Source organism: Coregonus lavaretus, assembly GCF_964263955.1.
Source record: "Coregonus lavaretus genome assembly, contig: HAP1_SCAFFOLD_4390, whole genome shotgun sequence".
In the NCBI taxonomy this organism is placed as follows: domain Eukaryota; kingdom Metazoa; phylum Chordata; class Actinopteri; order Salmoniformes; family Salmonidae; genus Coregonus; species Coregonus lavaretus.
In genome coordinates, this window is record NW_028158946.1 from 23,219 (window position 1) to 36,220 (window position 13,002).

General features: G+C 41.0%; 1 protein-coding gene across 1 annotated transcript; it reads right to left on the bottom strand.

The window, feature by feature from the left end:
- Window positions 1-435: 435 nt before the first annotated feature.
- LOC311123439 (ladderlectin-like) lies at window positions 436-12,750 on the bottom strand (the record flags this gene model as incomplete). The annotated part of the gene is made up of 4 exons (XM_084197704.1): window positions 436-696; window positions 872-983; window positions 1,229-1,363; window positions 12,589-12,750. Coding segments are annotated over 4 exons (495 nt in total), but the record flags the coding sequence as incomplete, so codon positions are not given.
- Between the last annotated feature and the right edge of the window lie 252 nt (window positions 12,751-13,002).

Here is a 13,002-nt window from a genome sequence, read left to right on the forward strand (position 1 = left end):
CATCCTCTCAGATACCATCTGAAAACATTAGCAAAGTCATAATTCCTCAGATACTACACTGGAAAACCCCATTAGAAAGAAAAGCTTGAAAACCCAATTAGATTATTGCCCAAAGGGGAAAAAAATGAAACAAAACAATTGATGATGGTTTTTATTTTAATTTGCAGTCAAAGATAATAGTTTCAGTATAGTTGTATTTTTTGAAATATTTGTATTAATTATTTTATTTCAGTTTACTAAATTGTTTATCCAAATTAAATTGTTATTTTTGTATCCGTTTTTGTTTACAATAATAATCTTGAATCAATGGATAAATATCAAGAATTTAAATGACCATTGAACAAACTCTGAAATCCTAGACTGTACCTTTAAGAAACCTCTTACAATTATGGCAGTATCATTCATGTTTAATAATGACTCATAAGAGAAAACTAATAATGTGTACAACCGTTTTATTGACAATAAACAACAAAACCATTACTCAACATTTATGAACAACAACTAACTCAAACGTACAGTTTACAGCAACAAATAATCGTTACTAAATATTTGACTTTACCATAAAAAGTGTTCAGTTGGATGCTGACACTATCGAGTAGCATTTATGGTTTCAGTTTTTCTCTATTTCACAGATTCTTTTGGAGCACACAGAGGGAAAGCTGTTTCCACAGTTTATATCGTTCCAGCGGTATTCATCTTAAAAGGAAACACAGAACAGAAATGACCTCTCAAATAATCTCAGATGTTCACACAATAATATAATAGTGTGTTTGCGGGATGTGGTGTGTGTGTCAGTTTTATTTGTTAAATGTACTATGAATAAAGTTTAATTTGATGAATGTATCAGTGAATGATAGTGGGCCTACTGTACCTCCCCAGTTCATCACCATACATGGCTCTCTGCCACCGCTATTATTGGGCTCTCCTTTCTTCCAGTTCTGGTAATCAAATTCGGAGCCGTCGCTCCAAAACCATAGCCTGTCCTGTGGTGAAGAAGTGAGGTCTCAGTAACAAAGCAATCCCATATTATTATTTTATTATTATTATTATTATTATTATTATTATTATTATTATTATTATTATTATTATTATTATAGTATGCCAGTGGATACTGCAGTGTTTTTTTGTAGATCTATAAGATCTTCCAAACCTAGATCTGACTTTACCAGTGACCCTTGAGATATTGATGAGTATACCAAGATACTACTGATATGTGAGTATACTCCACCTGAATAGCATCAAATCCTCCAATCCAGGTAGTAGAGGAACCGCCAATCTTGCTCCCCACCACTTCCTGTAGAAATTGATATTCCGCAGAGCTGTGCACAGACGCCAGGTTTGCTCCAATGGACACACAGTGGTGCTACAGTGAGAGGTAGACAGGGGCAAAGACATTTCATAATGTAAGTATTAGTCAGTAGTCCAGTCTGTGATTACTTATCTTCTGGACTCTCACAATCAAATATTGTCCATCGCAATTAATGCTCTTTTTAAAATGCTCTTAGAGATATTAGATTATCTCTGTCTTAACCAATGTCCTGTGGGTTCCAATATACAGTAGGCCTTAATTAATATAAATATATCAATAAATATTCCACGCTTAAAGAAAATTCCAATGAAACAATAACTTAAAGGGGATGTTCAGTATTTTACATGACGCATGCAGAATAAGTGATTCTGGGTGCCACAGTGTTTGAATACCAAGGATTCCAGTATGTCAAGGGAGCTTACTGGTGGTTTATCTTAGAATGAATGATAGACATTATATACTGACTTGGGGTACAAGGTAATAACATCAAAGAAGGGAGTGCCCACTGATGGTTAACAGATGTTGTTGAAGAAACGTGTAACAAAAGGTATATAAACTGAGAGGTTTTCTTTGTTCAGTAGTTCGAATGGCAAGAGGCATGGGGGTGGAAACATCATGCTTTGGGGCTGTTTTTCTACAAAGGGACCAGGACGACTGATCCGTGTAAAGGAAAGAATGAATGGGGCCATGTATCGTGAGATTTTGAGTGAAAACCTCCTTCCATCAGCAAGGGCATTGAAGATGAAACGTGGCTCGGTCTTTCAGCATGACAATGATCCCAAACACACCGCCCGGGCAACGAAGGAGTGGCTTCGTAAGAAGCATTTCAAGGCCCTGGAGTGGCCTAGCCAGTCTCCAGATCTCAACCCCATAGAAAATCTTTGGAGGGAGTTGAAAGTCCGTGTTGCCCAGCGACAGCCCCAAAACATCACTGCTCTAGAGGAGATCTGCATGGAGGAATGGGCCAAAATACCAGCAACAGTGTGTGAAAACCTTGTGAAGACTTACAGAAAGCGTTTGACCTGTGTCATTGCCAACAAAGGGTATATAACAAAGTATTGAGAAACTTTTGTTATTGACCAAATACTTATTTTCAACCATAATTTGCAAATAAATTCATTAAAAATCCTAGAATGTGATTTTCTGGATTTTTTTTTCTCATTTTGTCAGTCATCGTTGATGTGTACCTATGATGAAAATGACAGGCCTCTCTCATCTTTTTAAGTGGGAGAACTTGCACAATTGGTGGCTGACTAAATACTTTTTTCCCCCACTGTAAGTCATGAAATAACTATTTTGATGTGTAGTATCATCATGAAATAGAGAGGTGTGTTGTATCATCATGAAATAATTCATGAAATAACTATTTGGATGTGTAGTATCATCATGAAATAGAGAGATGTGTTATATCATCATGGAATAAGTCATGAAATAGCTATTTTGAGAGGGTCCTGGTTCAAGCCCAGGTAGGGACGGAAGCAAAACTTTTACATAGATGCTATTGACCTAGATCACTGGGTGAATTGATAACATTATAGGAAAGAGATTGTTTTACCAACACATCGTATAGGATAACATAGAAATTAAAGTTGCATCACTGTGAATATATGTTTTGTTTGTTTTGACTATAACTTAAAAATAATTTGTCATATGCTAAAGTACCGTTAGATGGAAAGTCAGCGATAGAGAATAATATATATTGTTGAGGGTTTTCTGTGTTAGAAGGATAAGTAGGTTAATTAGGAGATGATAAATGTTGAATTGGATTGTTTGAATAGACTGGTATTAAAATAATTATTTGTAGTAAGGTCAATTAAAATATGTTATTAGGTAGTAGTGGTTTGTGGATAAAGATATAAAGGACGCAGAGGGTAATGAGGAGCACATGTCTAGATAGTTGAATATAGACCATTCTGTGACAATTTTTAATTATTATTATTACATTATATAGTTTGCGTAACACCAGTGATGTATGCAAATAGTTAATGAATTCTAAAACGATAATTTGTTTTCTTTACGTGGACCAGTGGAGTGCAGGTAGTTTTTACTATTAGGCTGATGGAGTAGTAAAAATGTTTTGTAGGTTCTGGACTTATTAAACAATAGGTTTATATTTTAGTACATCAATACAACAGGTTGCGATGATTACATTACCGGAAAGGGGTTATAGGTTTATATTAGAAGGTGTAGTGAACTTAATGAAACGTGGTATTATCTGATGTGTTTTGAGTGGGAGTTTTTTATCCAGGATTGATGGAAGTCCCCTACAGTATATGTTAAGGGAAAGATATCACGGCTTACTTACGCAGAGTAATTGATTATATTGGCGAATTAATTAAATATGACATTTAGAGGGGTGACAGGAACAATATCAGGGGAAACAGATATTTCCTATGTTGTTGATCAAGTAACGATACTAGGATAATTTGATATGGGATCAAAAGGAGCAGATTTTGGGGTTGAATAATCATTGTGAGAATTACAGAGGATGAAGTCTGAAGGGTAATCAATTACAAATACTCATTGTAAACTCAGAGAAAATTGAGTGGTTTTCATCTTTTGAGAGATTTTATGTAATCTTCGACTGGAGTAGTTATGAGAGATTAAAACAAACGACTATTGATGTGAGGTAGGACGGTGTATATATGAATCATGTTTGTGTGTAATTACTATTTTTGGATTGCTGATTATAACTGAATGTTAACGAAATGTATACTTTCTCTTCCAGAAGAAAGGGGATTTCCTTATCTCCCATTGGAATGTTTCCCAAGTCTGTAGGCTAGGGGGAGAATTTAGTAAAATTCTGCAGTTTTATACTTAGGTTGTAAAAAGGAGCTACCAAATTACATAAGGCCTGGCTATTTTTATTTGTTGTTTTCCAATAGGGCTTTTCAAATAACCACACACAACCCACCTAGTATGATGTTTATACAGTGCCTTGCAAAAGTATTCATCCCCCTTGGTGTTTTTCCTATTTTTTTGCATTACAACCTGTAATTTAAATTGATTTTTATTCGGATTTCATGTAATGGACATACACAAAATAGTCCAAATTGGTGAAGTGAAATGAAAAATATAACTTGTTTAAAAAAATAAAAATAAAAAAATAACGAAAAGTGGTGCGTGCATATGTATTCACCCCCTTTGCTATGAAGCCCCTAAATAAGATATGGTGCAACCAATTACCTTCAGAATTCACATAATTAGTTAAATAAAGTCCACCTGTGTGCAATCTAAGTGTCACATGATCTCAGTATATATACACCTGTTCTGAAAGGCCCCAGAGTCTGCAACACCATGTCACGATCGTCATATGGAACAGACCAAGGCGCAGCGTGATGAACAAACATACTTTAATTAGTTAAAGTTTAAACTCAATACAAAACAAGAAACGACTCGTGACGTCCACGGTATCAATGACCGAACACGGAACAAAAACCCACAAACCCAAAGGGAAAAACATACAGTTTAAATATGGCTCCCAATCAGAGACAACCAGCCAACAGCTGACACTCGTTGCCTCTGATTGGGAGTCACTCAGGCAAACATAGAATTAAACACAACAGAATTACCAACATAGAAATACACACATAGAATGAACACACCCTGGCTCAACATAATGAGTCCCAGAGCCAGGGTGTGACAGTACCCCCCCCTAAAGGCGCGGACTGCGACCGCGCCTCAACTGAACAAAACAGGGGAGGGCTGGGCGGGCATACCTCCTCGGCGGCGGTTCTGGCTCCGGCCTTGACCACCACCCTCCAATACACCCCCCATAGCGCCCCTGGTCCAGTCTGGCCCCGCCGGCAGGAGCAGGACTGGACTTAGCAGGAGCGGTTAGCTTCAGCTCCATAGTGGAGCAGTTGACCGGTACCTTACCAGGCACCGGTGACCCAGGCACGGGTTGTGCTGGACTGACGACGCGCACCCCTGGCTTGGTGCGTGGAGGAGGAACGGGCCTTACCAGGCTGACGACTCGCACCCCTGGCTTGGTGCGTGGAGGAGGGACGGGCCTTACCAGGCTGACGACTCGCACCCCTGGCTTGGTGCGTGGAGGAGGAACGGGCCTTACCAGGCTGACTTCTCGCACCCCTGGCTTAGTGCGAGTGGCAGGAACAGGCCGGGCCGGGCTGGCGACGCGCACCGTATACTTGGTGCGAGTGGCAGGAACAGGCCGGGCCGGGCTGGCGACGCGCACCGTATACTTGGTGCGAGTGGCAGGAACAAGCCGGGCCGGGCTGGCGACGCGCACCGTAGACTTGGTGCGAGTGGCAGGAACAGGCCGGGCCGGGCTGGCGACGCGCACCGTATACTTGGTGCGAGTGGCAGGAACAAGCCGGGCCGGGCTGGCGACGCGCACCGTAGACTTGGTGCGAGTGGCAGGAACAGGCCGGGCCGGGCTGGCGACGCGCACCGTAGGCTTGGTGCGTGGAGCAGGGACAGGTCGGGCTGGGCTGGCGACGCACACCGTAGGCTTGGTGCGTGGAGCAGGGACAGGCCGGACTGGGCTGGCGACGCACACCGTAGGCTTGGTGCGTGGAGCAGGGACAGGCCGGTCTGGGCTGGCGACGCACACCGTAGGCTTGGTGCGTGGAGCAGGGACAGGCTGGGCTGGCGACGCACACCGTAGGCTTGGTGCGTGGAGCAGGGACAGGCCGAACCGGGCTGTGGAGACGGATAGGAGGCCTGGAGTGAAGAGCAGCCACAACCCGTCCTGGCTGAATGCCTACCCTCACACACTCTGTGTGAGGCATCCGCACAGGACGTACAGGGCGGTGTACCCCTGGCCTGGTGGCCTTCTGGATCCGCCCCTTTTTTTCCTCCGTCAGCCCCGTCGTCCATGCCGTGTGCCCCCCCAAAAAAGATTTCTGGGGTTGGCTCTCGACCGTCCGACGACGACCCTGATCACGCCGTTGCTCCTCTCTCCGTCGCCTCTCCACTGTCTCACTCCATGGCCGGCGATCCATCCCGGCCAGGATTTCCCCCCAAGTCCAGGACCCTTTACCGTCCAATATCTCCTCCCATGTCCAGGCTGCCTGCTCCTGGACACGCTGCTCCTCTTTCGCCAGGGCCTTTCCCGGCGCTTCCTCCCATGTCCAGCCCAAGGGCTGCCCCTGGACACGCTGCTTGGTCGTTGCATGGTGGGTTTTTCTGTCACGATCGTCATATGGAACAGACCAAGGCGCAGCGTGATGAACAAACATACTTTAATTAGTTAAAGTTTAAACTCAATACAAAACAAGAAACGACTCGTGACGTCCACGGTATCAATGACCGAACACGGAACAAAAACCCACAAACCCAAAGGGAAAAACATACAGTTTAAATATGGCTCCCAATCAGAGACAACCAGCCAACAGCTGACACTCGTTGCCTCTGATTGGGAGTCACTCAGGCAAACATAGAATTAAACACAACAGAATTACCAACATAGAAATACACACATAGAATGAACACACCCTGGCTCAACATAATGAGTCCCAGAGCCAAGGTGTGACACACCACTAAGCAAGGGGCACCACCAAGCAAGCGGCACCATGAAGACCAAGGAGCTCTCCAAACAGGTCAGGGACAAAGTTGTGGAGAAGTACAGATCAGGGTTGGGTTATAAAAGAATATCCGAAACTTTGAACATCCCACGGAGCACCATTAAATCCATTGTAAAACATTTAAAGAATATGGCACCACAACAAACCTGCCAAGAGAGGGCCACCCACCAAAACTCATGGACCAGGCAAGGACGGCATTAATCAGAGAGGCAACAAAAATACCAAAGATAACACTGAAGGAGCTGCAAAGCTCCACAGCGGAGATTGGAGTATCTGTCCATTGGACCCCTTTAAGCCGTACACGCCACAGAGCTGGGCTTTATGGAAGAGTGGCCAGAAAAAAGCCATTGCTTAAAGAAAAAAATAAGCAAACACATTTGGTGTTCGCCAAAAGGCATGTGGGGGACGCCCCAAACATATGGAAGAATGTACTCTGGTCAGTTGAGACTAAAATTTAGCTTTTTGGCCATCAAGGAAAACGTTATGTCTGGCGCAAACCCAACACCTCTCATCACCCTGAGAGCACCATCCACAGTGAAGCATGGTGGTGGCAGCATCATAGTGTGGGGATGTTTTTCATCGGCAGGGACTGGGAAACTGGTCAGAATTGAAGGAATGATGAATGGCGCTAAATACAGGGAAATTCTTGAGGGAAACCTGTTTCAGTCTTCCAGAGATTTGAGACTGGGACGGAGGTTCACCTTCCAGCAGGACAATGACCCAAGCATACTGCTAAAGCAATAGTTATGCAAGTTCAAGTTTTCAGTTTTTTTGTCTTATTTCTTGTTTCTTTCACAATAAAAAATATTCTGCATCTTCAAAGTGGTAGGCATGTTGTGTAAATCAAATGATACAAACCCCCCAAAAATCTATTTTAATTCCAGGTTGTAAGGCAACAAAATAGGAAAAATGCCAAGGGGGGTGAATACTTTCGCAAGCCACTGTATAGGGTTGTTATTTTGATTGTTGGGGGTTTTAACGGGTCAAAGATGATAGGTCTTAAAGGGACACACACAGAGCTTTATTACGTTTTTTTCTTTTATGAGTAAGTTTTGGGTAAACACGTGATTTCTTTTGAGAAGAAATGTCATGAGGACTTGCTGTACACTTGGGATACAACATTTATGAAATGTTTTGACTGTTGTTAATGATTAGTCTACTATAGAATGGAACAATTCTTTGAAGGGTTTGAATGACCTTTTAACTCTGTCCTGACTTTCTAGTGTGAATTAATCACCCACACTGGAAATCCTAGAGGCATGGGATGAGGAATTTAAGGTGATTTATTATATCGAGTTGAGAATAATTTATAATAAGGATAATTATGAAGAAGTTTATATTATGGTAATAGTCCTATATATATGATTCGGACCATAATAAGGTCAGAGAGAGCACTATCCCTGAATAAGGGATACCTGTCGAAAATGTATTTGTGGTATAAGGCAGGATGTAGAGGTGGCCTGTCCTTTGCAACAAGCTGCAAGTTGTTCACTTCCTAATCTCAAGGCTTCTCCTGACTGATAAGAAGACAGGGTAAAGTAGCATACTGTGTCTCGCCTAACAATGTTCTGAAGACTTTATTCCAAGGGTGAAGGCTTCTCTGCCAAACCTAACAGGAGAATCTGGACATTGTATGTGCCTTGGAGGCTTTGTGGTAGTAAAGGATTAAATAAGTAAGTGCTGGACAGAATCTAGGTGGGGAGGTCAGTACTAAGTGTTGCTGGCTAACTCTATGGAGGGGAAAGTAGCAGAGACAGATTCCTAGATCTATGTGTCCCACTGTAGGAGTATTCCAACTCAGAGGAGGAAGATGGCATCGCCACTGCGGAGCATTGTTTTTGTGTCTGTGTCTGTGTGTTTTTGCAGCAGGGACTCTCAACTTCCCTATTGGTAAGTTGCAAGAAGGACACACTTCACAGAGCGATGTTGATAAATGGAGAAGGACTCTGCATGATCCTAGACCATAGTGAAGGAAGAAGGGTCAGAGCTAAAGGGACCATACATCGTCACCCAGTCTACACCAACGGAGGTATGGATAGAGGGGAGATCAACCTGGTATCACGTAAACCACTGCAACAGAGTACTATGAGGAAACGACGACCTAGAGATGAGGGAGTTGAGGATGATGTAGCTGACAAGGATCAGGTGATGGGAGACGATGTCAAGAGGAATGCTACTGATGAGCTACGTGTTCTGGCTGATTCCCTCGGGGGAGGGACAGACCTACAGACCTCCAAGTATTTAAGATCTTCCAGAATTTCAAGAATCACCTGACTGTCACAATATTCACTTATCTGTATTTGGAGGTTTTACCTAACATAAATTGTGGAGTATATTAGAAATTGGTATTAAGAATAATTGGTAAAACATAGTAATTTGTTATATAGTCAATGCTTATATGGATTTCTTGGATTAGAAATGAACTCAACTAAACTGTTATGTTTTGTCTTCTATTGAGGTAAATACAGATGGTGTCTTGATGCATAGCAGGGATAATTTGGCATAGAATGGTGTGAACCTTAAAAAGAAACAATCTCTGAACCGGCTGAAGATGAATATCAGAGGCATTGAAGACGTTCCTGTAAAGTACCACTTCTACATGCAACCGGTGTACAACAGCCAATCGAAGCTATCAAAGGATTTTTTCTCATTATTTTATCTCTAGGGAGTGGGACAAGAGTCCACCATTGAGTGAGAATGGAGAAAGATATGTTCAAAGGCAACATTTCTCATGTTGGTGGTATACTGGTTGGCAAATGGACAAGACACAATGAGGTTGTAGGGAAGGTGGTGACTCGGATGAGACATTGTAGTTGTGACATTGTCATGGACAATTCATTTTGAAATATGAAGCTGTCTGAAGAACATAATGAAGAGACGCCAGAAGATTTAAGTGCCGGAGAAAAAAGGGGTTGCTTAGCTGTGTTGATAATAAATGTGGATTTATCTAAATTTGCTAATTTGGGTAGGAGGTATATACACTGCTAAATTAATAGTAGGGCGGCAGGTAGCTTAGTGGTTAAGAGCGTTGTGCCAGTAACCGAAAGGTTTAATCCCCAAGCCGACTAGGTGAAAAATCTGTTGATGTGCCCTTGAGCAAGGCATTTAACCCTAATTGCTCCTGTAAGTCGCTCTGGATAAGAGTGTCTGCTAAATGACGTAAATGTAGATAATGATCTGTAGTTATTCTCAGAATGAGGAAGGTCATAATAGAATTATGGATATTTATACTGTATGTTAATATAAGTGTACATTCAGTTGTAATGGGTGCTAAAAGTTGAGGGTTTTAATTTTGAGTGATAGGATCAATGTGAATCACTAAGAATTGTCATTCTAAATTTGGGTTGAGATAAGTAATTTGGTTTTGGTTATAATTTATAAGATGACTGAGTGATTTAAGTAAATCATTAGTATATATTAGTATAAATATTTTCAGCATGAAGGGTATTGCTTGTACAATTGAGATAATTGTCTTATATAGATATTATGGTTAAAACAGCGATACTTTATGGTAATGTCTTAGGATACACTTATATGATTTATTTTGAGTAGACATTGATGAATCATACTGTTTGAGGATTGTGACTGAAATCATGATTATGTTGATTATTAAGTCACCGTATTAACATAGTAGTCACTATATACATTTGAAGTATTGGGTGGTATTGATGTGAATCTTTAGAGTGGTACATATCTTTGTTGCTAGGCAAGAATTTAATTGGTTCCTATCATGGGGTTTGGTATTTGTGACATAGGAATGTTTATGCTATTTTCATCTGATCTGATTTTGGTTGAATTCCTCAATCATAAATAGTTCAGGGATGTACTGATTTAACAGGGACTGAAACCAGAGTGTTATACTGTGTATCTCTCCTCGGGCATATTATCAGAACAGAGTCAGGGTTGAACAGAATTGAAGATGGTACCTTTTAACAGGGCGGCAGGTAGCTTAGTGGTTAAGAGCGTTGTGCCAGTAACCGAAAGGTCGCTGGTTCTAATCCCCGAGCCGACTAGGTGAAAAATCTGTCGATGTGCCCTTGAGCAAGGCACTTAACCCTAATTGCTCACGTAAGTCGCTCTGGATAAGAGCGTCTGCTAAATGACTAAAACGTTAACAGTCAGGGGTTTTCAAGCAATTGGGTTTGAATTGTCACTTATTGGACACTACGCAATTGATAATAGCATTGGATGCTATTATAGTAGATAAAGGGGGAATGTATGCGATTATATAGGGGATACGTGTTGTACATACTTACCATCAGAATGAAGAAGGTATTGGGAATTTAAATAAAGCTATGAGAAATACAGGAAGGTATTAAGAGTACTAATTATTCATCTATATCATGTTATTCAAGTGTAGAGTCCATTGATAATGGGGAATGATAAAGTTGGAACTGTATAACGTGGAATTTAAGGTTTACAGGATTGTCCCGTGTAGCTCAGTTGGTAGAGCATGGCGTTTGCAACGCCAGAGTTGTGGGTTCGTTTCCCACGGGGGACCAGTATGAAAAAATATATATGCACTCACTAACTGTAAGTCGCTCTGGATAAGAGTGTCTACTAAAATGTAAAAAGTTGATCAGATAGCACCCCAAGTGACCAGAGAAAAGCTTGGGGTTCCTCTGAATGAACATTGATGAAGAAGACTGAAGTTATTTTTATTGGGATATATTCATTTGAATATATTATAATATCCATGTAACTTAGAAAGGGTCATGTATCATTGTATTTGTGTGGATGATGTCATGATGTTAAGAATGCATTTCTATGTATGTTTTTCTTGGTAGCATGTCTAAGAGGATGGGTATATTTGAAAATTATGTATACAAGGTTGTCATTTAAGAAATAGGGATAGTCTATGTGGGCTTTTTTCCTTATATATCAGTAAGGTTTTGACTACATAGATTTTTAGCATGAACATATTAGTTAATCATGTATTGATCTTTTACTCAGACTGACTACTTAGAGGTTTGAGAGGTGTGATTGTGCATGAGATAAGTGATTGAGAATGTATACTTTTGTTGATTATATTGAAAATCTGGTTGGATTCAGGTATAAGGTACAGAGGGATGAATTCTCAGTTATCTAGCATAGTTTAGACTCTAATCATATATCTATGCTACTGATTGGAGAACATTTTATTTTATATGAAGTTATATGTGAATTGTTGAGGTTAAGTAATTGAATATCTGAGTAATGTTACTTACCACAAAGAGAAAAAAATGAAAGATTGTTATGATGTCATTTCATAGTGTGGTGGGAACCAGGTTACATTTAGTAGATAAGTGATTCTGGGTGCCACAGTGTCTGAATATCCCAGGATTCCAGTATGTCAAGGGAGCTTACTGGTGGTTTATCTTAGAATGATTGATAGACATGATATACTGACTTGGGGTACAAGGTAATAACATCAAAGAAGGGAGTGCCCACTGATGGTTAACAGATGTTTTTGAAGAAAGGTGTAACAGAAGGTATATAAACTGAGAGGTTTTCTTTGTTCAGTAGTTCAAATGGCAAGAGGCGAAGCACATGCCTTTTGTTAGATGAACCCGGTATCGAATATTAAATATTTGAATGAACTCTCCATCTAAGTGTTAAATATCTTCTTGCATCATGAATTACTTGATACCCTAGAAACTCATCATAACAAAGGGTAACCTCAAACCAAATAAGCGAGTTGATTTCAAATGAACTTTCCCTTTAATTCACAGTAGAGAGTAACCATGATACCTCTGCTAGGGGCCATGTCCTTGCAGTCTCGACGAACATGAAGCAGCGCGATCCAAATTGGAACCAGCCTGTGGGGCATTGGTTCCTGTTCTCTGCTGCCGCTACGGCCTCCTCTGCCACCTTAGCTCCTGGAAGAAGGACAGACAGGCAGGAATTCAAATGGCCCAGTCATAGCAATGTTGTTCACAAACAACCGCCCCTGCACACAATTCTTATTCTGATTAGTGGAGGCATCAGCCTGTGAGAGGTGTCTACCTAGTAGTACTGCAGATAAATCTACTGACATTAGTTTCATACAATTACCCAGATGCAAAGCCTGCTCAAAATCCATTGTCTTCTCATGGGGCTATATAGAGTATGTAGTTAAAGACAAGAAAACACATGAAATCAAAGCTGCCTTTGCAATGTTTATGG